The sequence below is a fragment of the Oxyura jamaicensis genome, assembly GCF_011077185.1.
Source record: "Oxyura jamaicensis isolate SHBP4307 breed ruddy duck chromosome 6 unlocalized genomic scaffold, BPBGC_Ojam_1.0 oxy6_random_OJ55, whole genome shotgun sequence".
Classification (NCBI taxonomy): Eukaryota; Metazoa; Chordata; class Aves; order Anseriformes; family Anatidae; genus Oxyura; species Oxyura jamaicensis.
The window spans coordinates 255,307-277,520 of record NW_023303990.1 but is presented as its reverse complement, the minus strand read 5'-3'; the positions used below and the strand labels follow the sequence as shown (position 1 = coordinate 277,520).

At 54.7% G+C, this 22,214-nt stretch overlaps 2 protein-coding genes across 6 annotated transcripts in view; one reads left to right on the top strand and one right to left on the bottom strand.

The window, feature by feature from the left end:
- DNMBP (dynamin binding protein) overlaps positions 1 to 1,325 on the top strand; it is a 28,232-nt gene extending 26,907 nt beyond the window's left edge. For 3 of the 4 annotated variants that reach the window (XM_035311815.1, XM_035311814.1, XM_035311817.1), the window contains one exon: positions 142 to 1,325. In XM_035311815.1, the coding sequence (XP_035167706.1) occupies positions 142 to 330 (189 nt within the window). In that variant the 3' untranslated portion in view covers positions 331 to 1,325. The remainder of the gene's footprint in view (positions 1 to 141) is intronic. The other variant, XM_035311816.1, reaches the window with a different exon arrangement.
- An 812-nt stretch (positions 1,326 to 2,137) lies between these two features.
- On the bottom strand, positions 2,138 to 19,356 carry ABCC2 (ATP binding cassette subfamily C member 2). Of its 2 annotated transcripts, XM_035311820.1 has the most exons (32): positions 19,315 to 19,356; positions 18,926 to 19,099; positions 18,353 to 18,478; positions 16,747 to 16,881; positions 16,214 to 16,336; positions 15,810 to 15,865; positions 15,182 to 15,413; positions 14,670 to 14,842; positions 14,100 to 14,277; positions 13,486 to 13,740; positions 12,922 to 12,987; positions 12,338 to 12,475; positions 12,024 to 12,170; positions 11,668 to 11,752; positions 11,342 to 11,408; positions 11,048 to 11,174; positions 10,692 to 10,868; positions 10,402 to 10,569; positions 9,897 to 10,083; positions 8,913 to 9,045; positions 8,367 to 8,472; positions 7,828 to 8,047; positions 7,229 to 7,383; positions 6,546 to 6,701; positions 6,244 to 6,443; positions 5,526 to 5,652; positions 5,048 to 5,149; positions 4,810 to 4,953; positions 4,083 to 4,241; positions 3,684 to 3,850; positions 3,082 to 3,276; positions 2,138 to 2,673 (listed from the first exon to the last, which is right to left on the bottom strand). In XM_035311820.1, exons 1-32 carry the CDS (start codon positions 19,354 to 19,356, stop codon positions 2,544 to 2,546), a joined length of 4,650 nt encoding a protein of 1,549 aa, XP_035167711.1. In that variant the 3' UTR covers positions 2,138 to 2,543. The 2 variants fall into 2 exon arrangements, with proteins under 2 accessions (XP_035167711.1, XP_035167712.1); XM_035311821.1 differs by lacking the exon at positions 2,138 to 2,673 and having other exon boundaries at positions 3,269 to 3,382; positions 3,657 to 3,850.
- Between the last annotated feature and the right edge of the window lie 2,858 nt (positions 19,357 to 22,214).

Here is a 22,214-nt window from a genome sequence, read left to right as displayed (position 1 = left end):
CAAATCAAGGCTGTAAATGGGTGGGTGGGTGGGGGCAGCTCTGGCTGTGCCTTGATTTTCTGCAAAGCTCTGTGCACGTATCCTGTGCAATGCAGCATTGAGGCTGTACTGAGTGCCTGACCGACGCCTCCCTCTGCCCAGCAGGTCTATTACGCGCTCTACACCTTCAAAGGCCGAAACACCAACGAGCTGAGCGTGTCAGCTAACCAGAGACTCAGGATCCTGCAGTTTGAGGACATCACAGGCAATCGAGAGTGGTGGCTGGCCGAGGCCCATGGCAAGCAGGGCTACGTGCCCTCCAGCTACATCCGGAAGACGGAGTACACGTGAGACAGGGGGCAGGAGCCCCTACCCCGTGCCTTGGGACTGCCGGGGGCCCTGCAGCCTCCACTGCTTGCCCCAGGGGGATGAGGCTGTGCCTCCTTGCAGCCCTGCAGTGCTTCCAGCCCCACTACACCGGCTGCCATGGGCAGGAGGAAGCATGGGCTGGCAGGGCAGGCAGCTTGCGTGAGGGCAGGGGCAAGTTGCTGTTATCCCATGCTGTTCAAGCCTCCTGCCTCCAGCCAAGAGCGGGGGAGTAGAGCCTGGGGCCGTGCCCCAGGAGGGAATGTCTCAATCAAGGCTGAGCTGCTGTGGATTTAAACTGTGGAAATCTATTGCTGAGTCCATCTTTAGCGTTAAAAGTAACCTGTGAACGCATTCCCGGTGCCTTCTCAGCAGCAGCAGGAGCCTGGTCTATCCTGTCTGTGCAGGACCTCAGGGTGGGATGTCTGTGCTGGCTCTAAGGAAGCTGCTCTGAAGATTGCTGTGAGTAGTTCAGCTTCAGAGCCCAACCTTCAGGAGCACCCATGTCAGAGCCCCGGTGGGTGCTGTGTCCGTGTGCTTAGTCTCCCAGGGGCTGGGGCCTCTCTAAGCTTTTCTAGCTTAGAACGAGAAACCCCTGTCAGGGGGTTGTCCAGGCTATTGGGTTCTCAGCTCCCAGAAGAGCCATAGATCCTGAACACCATCTTCCCTTGTCAGCACAGTGCCTCCAGTGTCCAAGACTCTGCTCCAGCATGGCTGCTCTGGAGCAGGGCAGAAGGCAAAACACAGGCTGTCCTGCAGCCTCATGTTCTGGGGCTCTGACCAGGAATGCCTCACCTGTGCCTGCTGCAAGGCAGTGGAGATGGTGCTTATGTTCTGGGAGGGATGCAGTGCCCTTTGCAGGGGTGGTGTGTCTTATGTGCTGCTGCCATGCCCTGAAGGAGGAAGGCTCCCTTCTCCTTGGGGCAGTGTTTGTGTCCCCTGTACTGCTGCTCTGTAAATAAACGTTTGCCCTTGTATATCGGAAGCACCTGTGCAAGGGTGAGGCGAGATGGGAGGGGGGCTTGGTGCACACGTGGCTGTGTGAGTGAGTCGGGAGCAGAGCTCACAGACCTCATGTGCGTCTTGCAGGGACATTTCCCTCTCAGTGGGGTTCAGCATGCTTCCGTCTTGGTGTTTTGTGCCAGCTGCAGCACAGGCACTCGTAAACCCTCACAGCAGAGGTCTTCATGAAGACAAAAGAATTGCACTGCCCTCTCCCCCTGCTGTGCTATGCGACTCAGCTGGGGCTGAGGGGCTTTCATCCCTCCTGCTGTTTGCTCTGCTGTACCTGTCTGGGCCAGTAGGCAGCGCCCACTGGCAGGGGCTCCCTGCATGCTGAGCCAACAGCCATCAGTGCTGCAGCTCCAGGCTTGGGTGGCCAAGAACAAAGAAGGGTCAAGAGTTTGTCGACAGTAAGCAACATGTTTTGTGTGTGCAGGGCAGTGTAGCGTGCATATGTGCCCACCTCTCTCTGACTTATGCACACCAGCACCAGGTAGTGGTTACAATAGCCCCAAGGACTGCCTTGTTCATTGCACTGCAGTTGAAGAGAGCTGTACCCACTGAGAAGGCAGTTAGGTGCTTGCTCCTCCACCTCCACTGCCAGTCATGTTCATGGCTGGGGCTGCAACCTGTGCCACGTGATTTGGACTTCCCACAATCTGTGTCTGCATAACCTCAGTGTACCAGCTTCCCCCAAACACTTGCCAGGCTTTAAGCTAAACCGAGGCTTATTTAGCATACCTTAAAATCAGACTTTTAGTTGGAAGACGAAATGGGTACAAGAAGTAAATAAATTATAACATTCACTCTTAGATTAAACTGTAAATTTCATTCCACAATGCTACAGCATCTCTCAGCTAGCTTCCCTTGGTATATTGAACACAAAAACTAAGACCCACAAGGGGCTGTGGTCTCCCTGCCTGATGTAACTTTCCCCTCTCTACTGCAGTGAGTTACGCAGCTCCAGACCCTTGTGCACAGCAGGCAGAGTGTGGCAGCAAGGGTAACAGCTCAAGTCCTTATCTTCTGTCCCTGACAGCCAGAGAAGCCACTCTCTCCCCTTCGCTTCCCAGCTGCAGAGGCACAAGTTCCCAGGCAGTCCAGCTGCAGGGAGATCCAGGTGCCGGGTTGGTGAGTCCAAGCAGGAGAGAGCTGCTCACCTGCACGCTGCTTCGCTCCACTTACATCTGCTCCACCTACAGCATGGTGGTTTCTATGTTCGTGATGCCAGCATCCTTTGCCATTGCAGAGAAGATGCCCTGCTTCTGAAGGAGCTCCTCAGGGCTGTCGTATTCCACAATCCTCCCTGCCTGCATCACCATCACCCTGGCAGCAGGAGGAAACAAGAACACCTGAGCTCCCACAATCTGAGCCAACGGTGCTGCTGGCACCAGAACTAGAGCCCCACCGGCACACATTCCCTCTACAACCTCGTTAGGTGGTTCACCTCTCAGCAGAGACGTGATGGTTCTCAACCCTATGCTGGGGGGTGAAATGCATATGGTGTCAGCAACCCACTATGGCCTGTTGCTGTAAAGGGTCCCAAAAATGTTACTCCCACTAATGCTTGGCTGTCCTTCCCATTCTCTGTCCTACTTTCCTGGAGGCTCTGTATACTGCTGCCCTGGGCATTGCAACCACCCCGGCCCCTCCAGCTACGACCTTGTGTCTGCTGCTGGCGTTTCCCTTCCCATCCTAGGAGCCCTGAGCCCCGTTCCCCTTATCCCACGGTACCTGTTGCTGTCCATGATGGTGTGGAGGCGGTGGGCGATGGTAAGGACAGTGCAGTCAGCAAACGCGCTCCGGATCGTTGTCTGGATTAAGTGATCTGTCTCTAGATCTACAGCTGCTGTTGCCTCATCCAGGATGAGGATCTTGGCTTTGCGGAGAAGGGCCCGGGCCAGGCACACGAGCTGTCTCTGCCCAACACTGGATGAGGTGGGGAACATGAGTTACCAGGCAAACTGGTGGTGCTGAGGACCGGCAGGGCATTGCAAGCCCACTCCCACACACCACCCTGACCCCACCACCAGCCCTCCTTGGCTTTGCCTCAGCTGCTCATCTGCTGTCTGAGCACCACATCCCATAGCATCTTCCTCTCTGGGCCACCAGGGAAGGGCTGGCTCCCAGACAGTGAGGATCAGCCCTGATTCCTGGATGGTTTCTCTCACCTTCAGTCCCAGAAGCTTCTGTGCCCTCATCCCTACACACCCACTCTGCTCGAGGGCTGCTCTTCTAAGACCTTCTCGGGCCCCCCCCACCACTGCCATCATACCGTCTCTCCCAGGATCAGGGGAAGGGACAGGGACAGGGCACACCTCAGCTCCTCTGCTCACCTCAGGTTCTCCCCTCCCTCGCTCACACGATATTGCAGCCTCTCGGGAAGGTCTTGCACGTATGCCTTCAGGTGAGCCAGCTCGAGGGCCTTCCAGACCTCTTCATCAGTGTACTGGTCAAAGGGGTCCAAGTTCATCCTCAGGGTGCCGGTAAAGAGCACGGGGTCCTGCCAGGGACAGCACAGCGTGTTCACATCTGCCACAGCCATTCAGCAGAGGCGATGGCTCCAGGCCTGCCCGCCCCAAGTTTGGCCAAAGGCTGCTCGCCCTGCTGCCTGCTCCTGGCAGGGGTGGAGGTGAGGGGATGCCCACAGGCCCTGGGCTCCCCGCAGCCTCTGGGGATGGGCTGCCCAGGGCACAGAGGCAGGGGAGGCCGTGCAGCAGTGGGATGCGGCTCACCTGCGGGATGATTGTGAGGTTCTGGCGCAGGTCGTGGAGGCCGATTGTCGCTATATCCACCCCGTCGATGACAATCTTCCCTCCCGCAGCCTCCAGCACCCGGAAGAGGCAATTGGTGAGGGAGGACTTGCCAGCCCCTGTCCGGCCCACAACCCCAACCTGTGGAAACAGATATTTAGACCCGTTCGCAGGACTGAAGAAAACAGGGCAGGTGCTCTTCTCTTGGCGTGGTGGGCCTCCCTGCCCCCTGCTCCCCAGCACATTCCCCCCTTGCCTCCTGCCAGTTCCCCCTCCACTCCTATATGAGGGTGTGTGGAGCTGGCTCTACCTTGCAGCCCTCCAGCCCCACATCCAGTTACTACAGGGTCTGTATCCCAAGTCTTGGTCCTCTGTGCCATCCCCACAGGCAGCATTGCTGGCTTGTCTGCACCACGGACTGCCAGAGGGCCTGTGCTGGCTGCAGCCATGAACCTTCCTCTCCCAGCAGTGGGGGTTATGCAGGCTCAAGCCACAGAGTGTCAGCACACCCAGGCATGGGAGCAAGCATCTGCAACCGCCACCTCCCCAGCTATCTCCTTTGGTCCCTTCCCTGCAGCTCTGGAGTCCCCAGGAGCCACATCCACATCGCCATCCCTCCCCAGTCCACAGACTGGAACAAAGAGAGCAGAAACAACTTCAATACAGCACCGCTAGGAAGAGGGTGCGCTGCAGGCAGAGAGGTCCTCACCTTCTCAGTACTCTCAATATTACAGGTGATCCCCTGAAGAACCAGCTCCAGTTCAGGTCGGTAACGAACTTTGTAGTCAATGAACTGGATCTCACCCTTGCTGGGCCAGCCTTGGGGAGGACGTTTTTCTGTCACCCATGCAGCCTGGGGGCAAAGGAGTGTTAGGGGGGTGCACCCTGCAGTCCTGGCTTGCACCGAGCTGTGCAGCTGGTGTTTGCCCACACCCTCGTCTCCTCACCTCTCTCTTCACCTTTGTGTACTCATGTACCCGTTCCACAGCCACAATGTTCGTCTCCAGCTCTGAAGACATCCGCACCAGCCAGTTCAATGTCTGGGTCACCTGCATGGCAGCAGCAAATGACACAGAGCTCAGCAGGACCCAAGAACCACCACCTCCCACTGACATCTGAGAGCTCAGGGACACAGCCTGGGCACGAGCATCCCTGGCAGCCCCTAACTTTCCTCTCACCAGCCACAGCCCCCTTTCCCCAGCCCTTCAAAAGCTTTGCTGCAGTGTCTCTGATCCACAGAGTGAACGTGCTCCTGCCCACAGCAGCAAGCATATCCACCACAGTGGGATGTGTGCTCTCCTGGCTCCCCAGCTAATCCCCTCCCCACGTGTCAGAGCTGGATGCAGGGCAGTGTCCCACAGCCAGCCCAGAGCCATCAGGGTGTTGCTCCCAGAAACTTGACAGAAAAAGCCTTCATTGACTCACATTGAGGGCGGAGGAGATGGAGAGACCCACGATGCCCCCATCCAAAGTGCCCTTCGAAATCACAGCTAGAAGTGCAGAAAAGAAGACCACCAGGCTCCCAACAAACTCCAGACGGATGGCCAGCCACCTGCACAGGGAGAACACGGCCCACCAGTGAGACCAGAATCCCACCAGGAGCCCTGAGCACCCAGCCCTGAGCTCAGCGCCATACATGTGGTACCTGTTTGTGGTACAAACAACAGAACATGTTGTTTGTGGCTAATTCTGCAAGCTTTTCCACCACATTTGTCAGTCCCAGTGTCTCACATGTAACTTCCAGTGCTGGTAATGCCCTATCAGAGGAGCCCCAGCTGCACAACCCTCACACACCCAAAACATCTGCCCAGACACACACCAGCAGCAGGCAGTGCCCCCATCACACTCCCACCTGGCCTGAAGCATCAATTTCTTCCCAGAACCCAGAAAGAGCATCTAAGTTCTCAGCAGCACAGACCAACCTGCCCAGGCCCTCGATATTTCATAGGGGCCATACTCTACATTTCAAAGTCACCCTAAAAGGTCTCCTTGCCACATATGGGGGCCCTATGCCAAGCTCCCCCAGTACAGACCCTCAGAGCATGTCCTGAGATAAAGAGGGTAGACTTCAGCATCTCAGGAACCTACCTCAGGACCAGAGGCCCCTGGATGCAGAGTGCTATGGCAGAAGGAGCAAACTCACCTATTTGAGACAATCCAGGAATAAACACTTTTCTGATTGATGTCCATTGTGCTCTCATTCTGCTTTATGAACCGCTCCTGGTGTCCATAGGCCCGGATGACAGAAAGGCCTGACACTGTCTCACCGAAGTGGGAGTAGATGGGAGACCTGGTGACAGAGTCCAGACGCCGCAGCTGGCGTGACGTGGAGACGTAGAAGCGCTGAAATGAGGGACACAGCTCAGTTATCAGCACAAACCCCGGCAGCAACAAGGATATTGCTCCGAGCAGGGCAGAAGCTTTTCTCAGGCCCCAGTTACTCACCAGCACAAAATAGTAGAAGATGCCCAAGGGAACGACAATTATAGTGAAGAATGGGGTGGCCAAGGAGATCATGAGCAATGTGCTAATGATAGCCATGAAACAGGAGAGCCAGCTGCGGAAGGACATGGGAATGGTCTCATCTACTGTGAAGATGTCCTAGAGAGTAAAAAGAAGCAGGGAAAAACAGTCAGTGACGGCAGAGAGGAATGAACCCAAAGACTTCACACATATATGGTTCATGAGGAACACACATATTTGTTCCTGAGAAACAAAGAGCGATAGTGCTGACTCCAGGTCCATGTAGGTGTACCCAGGTCTCCAGCAGCTGGTTATCATCCCTCTTTTAGCTGGGTATCCAGCTAGAACACTCTTCAGTTTTTCTACATCCCTCTTGACCAGGTGGCCCCAAAACAGGACACAGTATCCAGCCATGGCCTCCCTTGCACCAAGCAGAAGAGAAAATAATTTATTGGGATCCACTGTCCGCTCTCCTCCTAGTAAATACAGCCCAGGAGGTGGTTTACCTCATAGGCAGCCATGCATCCAACATACCCTTCTGCTCCCTTCCAGGCCATGACTTGGGCAAATTTGTGCAGTGCTGAACTTCAACAGGGATGTGACACCACCCAACGTTCTCCAGACCGGCCAGAACAAACACGTTCTTCTGGGGATTGTTTTCTTACCTTGGCAAACCTATTCACAATGCGGCCAGTGGGGGTTGTGTCAAAAAAGCTCATGGGCACACGCAGGATGTTGCTGAGTAGTCGCTGATGCATAATGCGGGAGGCCCGCACGGCGCCGTGAGCACACAGGATAGTTGCAAAGAGCAGGAAGAGAGCTGTAAGGAGAGCACGGGGTGGTCAGCACCAGCTTGCGTGTGACACCGGCCCCATGTCAGTCCCTTTGGCTCGTGGGACACATCAAACAGTGAGGAGGCATCAAGATGCTCTGCAGTGACCCTCTGTGACAATCCTGCACCTCGTCTTCTTGGGAAGCCCCAGTAACTGTGTCCCACCACAGGGGAAGAGCATTAACCCTTTGGGAAGGCCGTGGGCACTAGCACAATCTTCAAACTGGTAAAGGACTGTGATCCTTGACATAAGAGGGCAACACAGTCTTCTTGAGTCAGTTTACTCTGACGTCATGCTTGTACCTGTACCCAGTCCAGACAGGAGGGAAGGCTGTGGCAGGCAGCTGGACACTGCTGGCTGCAGGTCTTGCAGGCCTTATCCCTGCTGGGCCACGTCACCAAGGTGAGCAGATCCTGTGTTCCCACACTCACCTTGTGACACCCCCAGCGCCCCGAAGACCCCGATCCGCAGGTCTCGCTGCTGCACGGGGTAGGTCTGGTTCTGGTAGCGCTCCGCATCGTCAGTCCAGGCGCTGAGCCACAGGTTGGTCCCCACGTAGGCAACGTACTGACCGACGAAGCCCATGGCAACCCAGAAAGAATACCCCAAGCCAACAGCACGCAAGTACCGCAGGTACATGGAGAATTTCACCTGTGGACCAGTTCAGACATCACCACTGTGCAGCAAACCTCAGCCAGGAACAGCCAACACAGCCTCGGTTTTCCTTCCCCACTGCCCACGGTGCTGCCCCCACACACGTCCTCCCTCCACCACCCTGCACTAGCAGCCTGTCCCCCAGCCAGGGCCACCTCGGCCACCAGCTCCAGGCAGCACTGTCCCCTTCGGTGCCACTTGGCTGCAATGGGGCCACAGAAAGCTGAAGCTGGCTTCTCTGGGCCACAGCCAGGGTCTTGCAGGACTGAGCCAAAGCATTATGCTGTCCCTCCTAGCCCCTTGCCATCCTCCTCACCTTGCCAGTTTCCACAGCTTCCTTCTCGATCAGCTGCTGGCCCTTCACTTTCTTAGGGGGCTCCTCCTGGGACTTCTTCCAGGAACTGGTGCTCTTTGTACTGAGGCTGCAGGGAGGTGATGGGCACCGTTAGTCACAGGGTGCTGCATGGCTCCTACTCCCCTGGGGGTCCATCCCTGTGCTGCGCTGGGACACCAGCCTTGGAGCCCCCTGGGATAAGTGTCCTGACCTGCACAGCTTTGAATGAGCTTTGTGGAAGCCCTAGGAATTTGCAGCCGTGAAATCAGAGCCCTTGACCCCAAAAGTAGAACCAGACCATCAGGAGTTTCAGAGACCACAGGGTGAGGCTGTGGCACAACAATGCAAGTAAAGGCAAGATCAGATGCCCTTTACCCAGCCTAGCTGGTGGTGGTGGAAGCAGGCAGGGAGGCTCCCAGTCTCTTCTCTGCAGGAATCCCCCCAGTGAAGCCTCCAGGCCCCCTGCTCTCCTAAAGAGCAATGCAGGAGCCAGGGGAGAGCGCCTGAGGGCTCTGGCTTAGTCCCCACCTGCGAACGAACTCTCTCCGATGGACGCTGGCCTCTCTCTTCAGCGTCGCGGACACCACATCATCAGGCCCTTCCTCCGCACAAGGCTCAAGAGTTTCATCGCTCTGCTCTTCAACCTCCTCTAAAGCAACAGCTACAGACACAGGGGTGAAGGAAGGCAGGGTCAGGCACTGAGAAGATCCCATGCACCACGGATCTACTGCACTCATCTCCACCCCACGCTCCAGGCTCAGACCGTGTCCTCCAGCCACACGTCACTCCTCTTCCAACCCTGCTGCAAGCCCACCACAGCAGGGGGAGGAAGAAATCTGCTGTGGGAGGAGAGCTGTCAGGGAAAGCAGGGGTAAAGACCTGCACAGAGGCAGTTCCTGCTGCTGACTTCTCATGAAGAGATCTGTGCTAGTTTAGGAGGTGCAGGACTCGGTAAGGCCATGTCACTCCAGCTTAGGAGCACCCCTCTGAGCTGAGAGATGGATCCTGTGGGGACAAGCTGGGAATAGCCATGCTTCAGCTGGACAACTGCATTATCAGTGTTTACACAGGGCTGAGCCTGGGCAGGGTGAGCATCTACCTGACCTGGTGCCACTCCTTTCCGTAGGACTGGTGGAGCTGACAAAGATGAAATGTTATCCAACATCACACTCAAAATAAAGTAAAGGCTCTTTCTCACCCCAGCATTGTTAAGGTGTACAGCTTGTTGCCACATAAGACTATGGGAGCCATACACATAAATGATCTAAAAAGGCAGTAAAACATCAGACAACCTTTGGTGGCTGTTCACAGTAATACCTAGATGCAAATCTTTGGCAGAAAGTCCTTGAGCTGCTGGTTGCCAGCAGCTGGGAAGGACACACAGCAGCCACAGCTGGGGCCTGGACTGGATAGAGTCAGGTCAGACTAATGAATAGGGTCATGGGGCTTTCACAGTCTCAAGACACACACAAGGCCCCTTCACCTGCTGTAGCTCAGCAGTGTTCCCAGTACCTGAGGTATTTTTCTCTGCAGCCTCCTCCTCCTTGTTGCCATAGGAGTTCAGGAACTGGGCAAAGGCCCCCCTGTTTGCAAGCAGGGTGCTGTAGGAGCCGTGTTCAGACACTGCTCCTGCCACCAGCACCACGATGTTATCAACCTGGGGCAGGAAACTGATACCGTGTGTCACCAAGATCCGTGTCTGCAATAAAGCGGCACTGCAGTTGGAGGGTAGTGAGCATCAGAACACCCCCTGCCCCCCAGCCTTCACCCTGCAGGCTCTCTGTCCTCTAGTCAGGGACCTCTCTGCTTATGTCTATGCCTGTCTATGGGGACTCAGGGCACCCCTCACTTCTCCACACCCCTCTAGGGATCCACAAGGACTCTCCTGCCTCCTGGAAAGCTGTGGGATCCTTTCTCTGTCCCAAGCAAGCAACCCCAGCCTTCCCTGGATGGTCAACACGGTGCCAGGGTCATTTCTACCTGGCCAAGTCCCAAAAAGAAGGACACGAGTGCTCACCTTCTTCTGCAGCAGTCCTTTTGGCCCCAGCACGTGCTCGAAAAGGTATTTGCCCACATGTGCATCCACGGCAGAGAGGGGGTCATCCAGGACATAGATGTCCGCGTTACTGTACACAGCCCGGGCCAGGCTGACCCGCTGCTTCTGGCCCCCACTCAGGTTAATGCCCTGAAAGGGACGGGACCTCTGTGAGCCCTGGGCCGCCATGGGGCAATGGCTCTTTCTCCTGCTGCATGTGCTTGCCCCACAGTTGTTCACCTCCACCTCTCCACACAGTGCCCAGCTGATACCTTCTCTCCAATCTCCGTCTGGTCCCCTGCAGGCAGCAGCTCCAGGTCTGGAAGGAGGGCGCAAGCCTTGATGACCTGCTGATACCTTGCTTCATCCAGCTCCGACCCAAAAAGGATGTTGTCTTTCAGTGTGGCATTCTGGATCCAGGCCTGCTGGGGGACATAGGCCAGGGAGCCCTGGAACAGAGACACAAGAAGAGGTTCATCACCAGGGCACCAGCCTGAACACGGTCACCTTCCACGGCTGGTCCTTGTCCTGGAGCCCTTCTGGTACCAGCCTGGTCCCTGACCTGGGAGGATGCACGATCACCCAGTGCCTGCCTCACTGCCCCCTGCAAGCCCCGCAGCCCTCTCACCTGGATGTTGATGTGTCCCTTGATATTCTCCATCTCCCCCAGCATGGCTGACACCAGGGAAGACTTGCCCGAGCCCACAGCACCCACCACAGCCACCAGGCTCCCAGGTGTGATGTCCAGAGTGACACTGCAAGACAAGAGCATGGAGTAAGCAGTACTACCAGAGGAGCATCTCTGGGGGGTGCACCTCAAGCAGCACTGTGAAGAGGTGACTGCCACCCCCCGGTAACATTTTCCAAGGAGTAAGACTCCCTCTCCCCACCCCGCTGGCCACACATGACACAGAGCACTTACTCTCTTATCGCAGCGTTGCCATCCTGCTCCCAGGAAAACGTGGCGTCTGAGAAACGCACAGCGCTGCCTGTCGACACAAAGACACCTCAGGGCTGAGGAAGCCTTGTACTGCCTTGTCCCTGATCCCAACCCAGACATCCCCAAACCCAGCCTGCACAGCCCCCAAACCCTTCTGCGCAGCCCTTCACCTGGTTCCATCTAGTTCCCACCTCTCTAGCTCCATCTCCAAACTAGCTCAGCCCCTACTGCCCCACAGCCCCACTGATCAGTGGGGCAGGGTTGGGCCAGCCCGTGACCCACAGGGACTAACACAGAGGCTTGCCTACCTGAAATGGGGTCGTGATGAATAGCTGAGGTGTCCAGCTCTTCTCCACCCAGGTACCGCTCCAGCCTCTCTGTCGAGACATTGGTCTGCCATGGCAGAAAGAGAACAGCACAGCTGTGTAGGCTGCCACGAGCCCCATAAGCACAGCACCCCATATGCACAGCCCTCACCCAAGCAGCAGCCCCCACCTCTGAGCCCCAAGCCTGTGTCACACACACGAGTGTTGTCCCACCCTATTGCCGGTCCTGTACACATATCCTTGGGTGTCCAGGGCCCAGGTCCATCACACACCCAAGCCCCATGTGCTGGTTTGGATGGAGGTACCACGAGACCCTCCTGCACTGAGTGAGCACTGACCTGCACCAGGGAGGAGAGGACCAAAGGCAGCATGGCCATGGGGAAGCGCAGCACATTGAAAAGGGAGATGGCAGTAAAGGCCTTCTGCGCATCCAGGACGTTGTTCTCGTCCACCAGTACGTAGACAGCAAAGCTCGCCAAGGACACCTGGGACACGTAGCAGCAGAGAAAGCCATCATCAGTGCGGTTGGGTGCCCCTTTGCTCCCCCTCACTACAGTCCAGCCGAGGTTCCCCATCTCTCCCACCCCCTCAAACACAGCCCAAGCCCAGCTCCCAGGGACGTGCAGCTCTCCCCAGGCCCTTCGGCACTCACCAGGAAGGGGGCACATGTGAACACGAAGATAGAGATCGACTGCAGGTAGGTGAAGTTCAGCAGGTCCTTCAGCTCACGTGCCCGGATCTCGTTGATTCGCTTCTCAAAGGAGGGCTCCCAGGCAAAAAGCTTCAGAATCTGTGGGGCAACCAGGATGAGCAGGTGCTGGCCTCACGGCAATGCCCACCCTCGCTCCCAGCTCACTGGCAGCCAGCACCTTGCTCAGAAGCCTGCTTGCCCAGCACATTCCCCCGGCTCAGAGCACTTTCCCACAGCATCCCCATTCCCTATCCTTGGTTCACAAGTCACTGTGAGCCTCTGCCACCATGGCAGCACACTCACCACCGTGGCTGTCCAGGAAATCCCTGGGACACCCTTTCTGTAATGAAGGTCTTGTTCCAGGTACCCAGGGCTTCTGCCCCAGCCAGCCTTTCACAAGAGAATTTAGAGACTGAGACTTGGCTACCCCAGGGACCCCATGCAGGACAGTAACTCTGCTGCTGTAGGGTTATTGGGGGGTACTGCCTCTGGTACAGTGCACCAAGGAGAGGGGTGCAGCAGCTTCTCTGCACTCCACTGCTCACCTTGATTCCATTGAGGACTTCACTCATTATTTTCATGCGCTCATCTTTGTTCTTCATGTTCCTCACCTACAAAGAGAAGAGCGACAGGTCATGTCAGCATTTAACCAGGCAGAGCTCACCCTTGGAACTACACCTGGGCTGCCCCAGGGAACAGAAGGGGGACTCCAGAACCCAGAGAAGCCATGAAGCTGGATGTTGGCTCCCTGGGGCTCTGGACATCCTGGTAAAAACAGCACCCTGCTATGAGGCAGGAGCTAAAGCTTTATTTTATGGTTGGTAATATCTTGCTTTCAGTCCTCAAGGCTGCACTCAGACCTGTTCAAGTTCATCTGTGATAGCAGAGCAGATCTCACCTGCCTCCTGCTTATCTCAGGTGCTCATCTCCCCCTGGCTCAAGCTACAGCCCCCAACGCCTCCCCTCCCCAAGCCCAAGGCAAACTTCTTAGCCTGGGAAGGATCTGCAGCATAACAAGGCAGGCGAGTGGAGTGTGGAAAATGAGTGGGGAGAACAACAGCAGGCCTCTGGAGTGGGAGGAGAGGGAAAACATTGCCCCCACCACTGACCTGAATGGTTTTAGCCTTAGCAACCAGGAACCCATTGATGGGGATGAGCAGCACCATGACTGCAATGCCAGCCAGGACAGAGGGGCCCAGCTCTCCCCAGAGGAAGACAATGGACAGGATAATTTGCAGGGGGGATGACCACAGCTGGTGAATGAAGTTAGCCATGTCCATGAACCTCTGGGCATCAGCAGACATCAGATTCACAGTCTCTCCCACCGTGGACTCCTTGCGGGTGGTGCTGGACATGGTGAGTGACTGGAAAGAGAAAACACAGTCACTGCAGGGCTCTGGGAGCAGCCTGGTGGCCAGCAGAATGACACGAAGCAGGGCACTAGCAGGCCAGGCTGAAACTGCCCCTGGTGCTTCTCTGCTGGTCACAGGTACTTTCATCACTGCCTGCACATGGGGAGCCAGCAACACACGGGGAGCAAAGCAACACGTCCAAGAACAGGAATACCAGGGGCAACTGCCCTAGGTGTTGCACTGCTCTGAACAGAAATTTGGTGCCTGGTAGCCATCAAACATGCAGTTTACCCCAGGTTGCTTGGGCAGATGCCAGATTCCCCGGCCCAGCCGGGAGAAAGCCGACTGGGCGGTGACAGGGCCATACCAACCTTCTTGTAGATGGCAGCGATGAGGCTGGCACGCACGTTTGTGCCTAGATGGAAGCACAAGTTGAAGTATTGCTGCAGGCAGAGGGACTGGATCAGTGCCGTCAGGAAGAGCAGGATGGAATACATGTAGCCTTGCCAGGCAAACGCCTCCTCATCCGACACAAAGGCGATCAGCAGCCTGGAGGGCAGAGTGGGCCGTGAGACACCCACCCTCCTGAGACAGCCCCAAGCAGGATGCTCAGACCTACAGAGGGAGAGCAGCCTCACAAGGGTAGTGACAGAGACCCTGCTCCACATGCAGCAAGCTGGGGAGACTATTTTGAAGGATGTAGGGGGCAAGATCTCATCCTTAGCAGCTGGCAGCCAGCTCAGATCTGTTCGGTTCTTCATTAAACTGTAACCCAAGACCTTCTCTTATCTTTGTCGAGGGCGCAAAATGTCACCAGGGTGTAGGACTGGGAGAGGTGTGTGTGTGTGTTGTGGTGGGGTTGGAGCCGTGCACAGAGGAATGTGATGGGGCTGGGTGTGAGGTCAAGAGGGTGCATGGACAGGGAGCGAGGAATGACTCACTTCAGCAGCTGGGGGCTGACGAACACAAGTCCATCGTGCACCAGTTTGAAGGCCACTGAGAGTAGGAGGTTCTGCCAGAAGGTCTTACAGAGAGTTTTCATCAACCAGCCCCTGGGGTAATCCTTGTGAGGGCCTTTGGCCCCCTTCTTCTTCTTCTTTGGCTGCTTCTCCTCCTAGAGGGAAGACGACACAGAAGTAAATGGGTGGGTTGTGTGGCTTCTTACACCTGGAAGGATGGTTCCAGGGCAGCTCCGCAGCCCCCAGACAAGGTTATCCTGAATGAAGGAGCTGCTTGTACTGCAGACTTGACGGTGGTTCCTGTCCTTCTGTAGGGCAGGAGGATGGAGACTTTCCTGGTCTCTCAAAATAAGGGGATCTCCTGAGGACTGGAAAGACTTTGTCATGGGTCACCCCATCCTTGCCAGAGGCCCCGCAGAATCAAAGTGGGGAAAACCCAGTACTGGGGCTACAGGGAGCTGACACTATTCCCATAGGTAAGGGAAGGGACTTACCATTACCAAGATGTCTTGGCTCTGGGCCTTGCTCATACTATTCCCGTGGTCTGGGTCACTTTCCCTGTGTCTTTTCTTACGTTTCCGTTTCTCCAGTTCTGCTTGGGCCTTCCTCACTGCAGTCTTCATGTTCTTCTCAAAAGTACCATAAATAGCCTGTATCTTGTCTTTATCTTTCAAGTCCCAGACATCCTCGATCTCTAAGGGCTTGCGATAGCCCTTGTAAACCATCCTGTGGGGCAGAGAAATCTCCCCTTAGCAAGTCTCCTGCACATCAGCATGAAAGTCCGTGCTGCAAATTGAGAGCTTTCACACCCAGTCTGGCCCTGAGAGAGGGAAGAACGACAAACCCAGCTCCCTGCAGCTAAGCCCCTGCTTCATGTTCACACAGCCTGGTATGGCTGCAGCTTCTCCTCCTGCTCCCAAGCAGCTGGGCAACTTCTGTGCCACATGTCCCAGCTGTGGCAGACTGCTGCTACCTGCAGGCTGAGCCCAGTGCACAGCAAGGCAGGAGGGGGCTGAGCTCAGGCTGCACAGACAGCACAAAATATGTCTCTCTCTGCGCTGGCCCAGCCCTAAAGCACCCCCGCATTTTGCCAGCCCAGACCTCCCGTGGAGCCCTGCTCACCTGCTGTACCACTCGAAGGTGATGGAGCTCAGGAAGGAGGCTGTCACCTCTGGATTCTAGGGTACAAAGCAAAGAGAAGTGGGTACCGGGACATCACCAGTGCTGAGAAGATGGTACTGACAAGAATTGCCTTGGCACCCCAACCCTTAAGGAAGCCGAGAGGTTTCACACAGTGCCAGCTCCAGCCCCAGGGAACCCTTCTTAACAGCCAGCAGTGCCTCCTCCCTGGGGACAAACGCAGGTGCCCCAGGCTGCAGGCTCCAGATCTCCTTGTGCCCCTTGCTGACATCCCCCAGCCTCATACAGGCATCTCTGCAGCCTGAGGCAGCCCACTCTGCCCTGCACAAAGCCAGCCAGGATGTGCCACCCCAAGTCCCACACCCACGCCTGCCTGCACCTCATACCTTCTTTGTAATTTCCTTTGCTTCTGGGGCAACATCTGAGAAGCCTGAGAGAAGGAAGAGCAGCAGCTGGAGCCCGTAGGAGATGAAGAAAAGGACAAACCGTGGCAGATCGGAGATTGAGTCCTGCAAGAACGTGGAGCCCAGGGTGACTCTTGGGGCTTGTCTCAAGGCCACCAAGTGGCAGAGCATCCCCAGGACAGTGAAGAGGGCCAGGCCCAACAGAGCAGTTGCAAAATTTGCTCTGGGCCCTGGCTCAGCTTCCTTTCACCACCCCTCTTTCCTTCTCCCTGACCTCCTCCTGGAAGTCCAAAAGGGGATAAAATAATCCCAGAGAGTTTATGCTTCCTCAAAGGGAGTGGGTGAATTTAAAGAGCAATTCCTCTTCAGGCCTCTTCCAGTTCCCCAAGGTCCTTGGGGCAACTGGGACCCCAGTGATACCACTGAGAGCTTGTCAGGGGATGAAGTCTGCAGGGATTTTCTTTGGGGACAGAAGCAGACTGTTGGGAAGCACCCAGTTTCCTGCCAAACCCAACCTGCAGTGCTCTCCGGACGAGGGACTGGAACGGTAATATCCCACAGAGCAGGGACAGAATCCAGAAGCAGAAAAGTATCCCCGAGTCCCTGCGCAGGCAGAACCGGCGTGTGTCATGGATCAGCAGGACCAGGAACTAGAAGGAAAATCAGTCTGAGCTTCAGGCAGAGCAGCAAGACTAAGTCTGCCCTTTAAACACTCCTTTGGGGCATGTGTCCCAGGACATGGGCACACATGGTCTTCTGGAATTCACTGTCCTGAAGACACTGAGGTCGCTGCCAGTCCTATAGGAGCTTCAGACTCAATCACACAGGGCAAAGGTTTATTTCAGAAAGATGTAAGATCAAACTCCTTATAGAAAACAAACAAACAACAACAACAACAACAACAATCTGAAGGCACATGATACAGCAAGGCACTACTTCTCTTTTTAGAGTTTTAGATTTGCTGCAAGGAGTGGACATTGAGCATCACTCTGTCTCCTGAATGTTGCCTCAAAGCCTAGAATTAAAGCCAGATCAAAGACCCGGGCAGGGCAGTATCGCTGGGCAGTCCCCTCGGATTAAAATCTCTCATAAACTTAGAATGTGAAAACAAATGACATGATAAAAGAGCAATTGTTAGCAAACTGGGGCGTTATGTTTGCTTGTAAGTGTAGCTCCTAAGTTTTATGGCTTTGTTAAGACTGCTAGAACAGCCCGTAACTTCTACAAGGTATCTGCTACTTCTGTGCATATTCTATCAAACTAACAGCCTCTATGTCCTTAGTTTCCCAGAGGACTCATCTCACAAATCTTTACTCACAAATCAAATCTTTAATAAAAAAACTTCAATCACAAAAGTTTAATCACAAATCTCTTCTGCCTAGGAATTCTGTAGCACTTCTCCACTCTTCCCACAAAATTCAGCGGTTACATAGGGGAAGCTGAGATATCAGAGCAGCATGCCATGGACTGTGCTGTCAGCCCTGTGAAACCCACACTCTTCCCTCCTTGACCTACACTTCACCCTGCTGCAGCTTCACCCCTCAGCCCGGCTGCTGAGACACACAGCTGGGGCCCTTGCTGCCGCAGGGCATGAGGCTGGTTACGGATGGCACAGCTGATCCCAGACCCCTTGGGAGGTTGTGCCTGATGGAGACGTGTTATAAAAAAAAATCCGCAGTGTTTTGCATCCAGTTTCTGGGGCTGGCTCTCAACACTTACGTGAGGAGCAGTCAAGTCCTTTCTGATGTATCCCTGTGCTCAGCCTGGCTGCCATGTTGCCCATAGTTATGCCTAGTGTGGAGCTCTCCCTGCCCCATCCTGCCCTGCCTGGAGCCTTCCTTAAAGCAGAAGGGTCACTAAGGCCTCTGGCAGAAAGCTCAGCTTTGGCCACAGGCACAGCATCTATCCCAGTTTTTAGGAAGCAGGAGGGAGCACCACACAGCCTCAGCCTATTCCCTTGGGCACCTCCCATACATATTGCAGGCTGGTCCCTACCCATCTCCCCAGCTGTTTCCCTGCAGATACAGTTTCCCCCCGATCCCCGTGCTATGGAAGTTTTCTGCTGCTCGTCCCTGCCATCACATCCTGTCATTTTGGTGACAACGCCCAGCTAGTGCTTACCCAGGTGACGATGTACAGGCTGGGGTTTGTGTAGTGGACAGCTGGCGGGGAGTCCTGCCCTGTGTCCTCCAGAAATGCCAGCACCAACTCTGCCATCGCCGTCAGCACCAGCAGCACAGAGAGCACCTGCGTGGAGAGGGCAGCAGTCATGAGGGGAGACCCAGCCCAGGGGTGCACTGGGCACCACTGGGAGACAACACAATGGGGCTGAAAGCACCAAGCCCCATAGAGCATTGCACCCCTCCAACCCATACCTGGCCTGGAGAGCCTTGTAGGACCCTTCCACAGGAGCACTGCCATCCTTTTAAGCTCAGAGCACAAGAGCCCATAAGATCACGGGCCACAACACATACCTAAACCCTTCCTGAGCATCCCAGCTCTATTATCCCCTCTGTCCCAGATTCACCTCATCATGGGCTTCCCTTTGGGCACCCCCAGCCCATTGCTCCCTCTCTCCTACACTTCCCATCCGTCCATTCTTCACCTGACTCCAACCCAGAAGCTTTCTACGTGACACACCTTCAGCCCAGGCTGCTGCAGCCTGCCCTCCGCGCCCCCTCAGCCCCACTCAACCTGTTTGAAGATGTAGAATTTGGTCAGAGATGATTTCTTCTCTTTGGATTTGCACATGGGCAGGAGCTGCCATGGAGTGAAAACCCAGAGGAAGCCAAGGGGGATCCAGACCAGCACAGTCTTCTGGAAGCACTCCGGCAGGTCAGCATCCGGGCGCGTGAGATACGAGGCATTCTGTTGATGGCAAGGACAGCCAGCCAGGTCACTCGGGATCGCTTGACCCTCACCTGACTCAGAGCACAAGAGCCAGAACTTCTAGGGCTCCTACCCGCAGTTTCCATCCCACTGCAGTCGCAGTCCTCCACACTCACCCTCCCAATTTACTGCTCTCCCCTTCCGCTGAGCATCCCACCCTGATGGGCAATGGGGGCCCCAGTGCAGCCACTCACCCAAAAGACAGAGCCGCAGAACTTCTCCAGGGCTGCCGCCATGGCTTGGTTCAGGCGAGACGAGACAGCAGCTCCTTCTCCTCTCTCTGCCCGGTTGTGAGAGTCCTGGGTGGATACGCGGGATAAAAGTCCCCACACACCCTCAGCTGGTGTTGGGATACAATCCCTGATGGCACACAGTTAATTATCAACTTGGTGCCATTGCGCAACGCCACAGACCAAAGCAGTGACCAAAAGGGCCTTGGAAAACCGCACAAGCCCCAGGGAAGGGAAAAAGAGGAAGCCCCAAGAAAGAGAAGGAAGGGAAGCTGCTGTCACAGAGCCGCCGCAGGCTCTGCAGTGAAGTCATTGCACAACATGGCCATTGCTGTGAAATCACAGCCTTTGCCGGTGTACACAGATGGGCTTGTGCACAACCACAGAACTGCCTTGGTGCAACAAATCTTTCCTTCCAGAACAAGGCTGCTGAATGCTGCCAGAAAGTCAAGCAAAGACTGGTGCGTCAGGAGCATTTCTGCACAGGCCCCACCAGCAAGGATGCCCAGGACACCAGCAGTGCCCAGACCTGCCAGCCTGCCGAGTGGCAGCTGAGCTGTCCTCACACTGCAGTGGCCTTTGTGAGTCCCCAGGATCCAGGTTCCTTTTGCCAAATTCTTGCCAGCAGACCCTGGAGATTTTTCCAACTTTTCCTTTTTCTTCTCCCTTTCCCACATCCCTGTGCTCACTGAGCACGTAGCTGTGGGTTACAGCAGTCGGCCGACCACAAAACCCAAACCACTTTCCCTCTCCATTCTAAGGCAAACCCCTGGTACCTGAGACAGCCAGGGGACCATTCCTGAGGAGGGGGACTGCCACTAAGTCATCACCCTCCTACTTAGACAGGTGGAGGTGTAGGGTCTGGTGGGGATGGTGCTCTCCTCAGGCTAGAATAGGATTTGCTTTGTCATGCAAGCTTTTGAGGAGCATTAGGTAAAAGGGAAAGGTACAGGGACTGAAAGGATTCTGCTGTCTCATTTGTTCATTTAGTAGCTCAGAAGTCAAGGGTGATACAATGAGTAATTGCTCAGGAACAGCCCCCTTGCCATCAACAGCAGAGGAAGGTTCAATGTCTAACTGATGGGTTAATTATTATTGCTTTGTCTGATTAAATCCTCTTCATTTTATTTATTTATTTTTTAGGAAAGCTAACCCGTGACATGTCCTCCAGGCCAGCACCAATACGCTGCTGATGAGAGCAGCAATCTGATAAGAATTAGATAAGTTAGACAAGAAATCACTGAATTGTGGACCTTGTGGTCCACACCATGCTCTTTCCTGTCACCCCAGCTCACAACCTTACCTTCTGAGCAGTGTTAACTTCTCTTTGGCCAACAATACCACACGCTGTGCTCCCTGTTTTTACCCATGTGGTCCACCATCTTATAACTTAAATTTTCAAAAGCAGTGTTCCTTCTTGCCTGTCTCAGCCGATCTGGTCTGGGAAGGAGACTTCTGCAAGGCAATCTACAAATTAGTCCAGTCCTCGCTGATCATCTCCGTTTCTGAAGGGTTTGTTTCTCTGCTTTGTCACGGTAAAGCGCTTTGAGTTCAAAAGTCTCTTTAAAACAAACAAACAAACAAAAACCCTTCATGCAAATTGAACAGAACTCTGCGTATATGATACCAGAGGGCTGTGTCAGCAGAACGTTCACACTGAGTTATAGTTGTGCCTCTGTGATAACACAGAACCATCAAATCAGTTAGGATGGAAAAGACCTCCAAGATATCTTAATCACCATGACTCATGAAATCTCACAACTTAAGCCATGAACTCAGGTGTCCTGAACTACAGCAACTATATCCATACATGAAACCACTCCATGAACTCAGGTGTCCTGAACTACAGCGACTATATCCATACATGAGACTATTCCTTCTGACTCTGAATCCTTTCTACTGAGTGCACATCAGCCAGTACTGAAAAAAGCCTTGATGCACACAGTCATTCCTTTCCCAGCTCTTACGTTAAGAAATACCACGTATGCTCCTGAGACGTGTTTTGGGAAACACTGATCCCTCTGATGGATCCATGTGAAAGGTGGATGTGCCCTCTGAGATGAAGCTATGTAGTTAGTTACAGGTTTTCAACTACCTCATTCCGTTAAGGTGACATGCTGCTGCCACCTTGTCAAATGTTACATTCTCCCGTCATCCTCACAGACTGTATGCTACTGCCAAGATGGGCAGACAAATCTGAACCCAAATCTGAAGTTTTTCACTTTCTAAGAAGCTCTCTGTTGTCAGGGGGATTCTCTTTAGCTTTGTGCATCTTCTAGAGAACACCAAGGAACAAGACTAAAGGTCCTTTATCACTAGGTCTCTACTCTTCTGATGGACCTCCCTGACACCGTGCAGATATTTTGTTGGGTATTTGGCGAGGTAACTGAAAGGAGTCTAAGGCTTCAATTCTGACTAGGCAGCAGTAACTCCACAGGCTCTTTCCCCCAAGCACCGTCTGAAGAATAGACATACGGTTTGTGCTTCGTGTTAGGAAAAGAACCTGGAAACTCCCTGAGAAAAGCCCCTTGGCTTCCCAAGGAATCTCATCATCTACCCACCCTCCCCCTCGAGCACTCTCTCTGTAGCCCAGGCTGGCTCCCAGCTAGCTCACCTAACCAGTCAGGTCGGTAGATGCTTCTTCCCATTGTTTACCTCACGTGTTCATCACCTCTACCATCACCTCTGCTGTACCAACAGACAGCTTTGTTGTGCTTCTCTTTACCTAGCAGCTGCTGGGTTTCTAATCCCCGGCTATCCACCACAGCAGGCACTGTTTTCCAGCTGTGGCTATGATGTTTACCTCCCTGGCATTCTAGACGTGATTGTTTTCTCCTTTGGTGCGGCCGGAGGCTGACTAATTC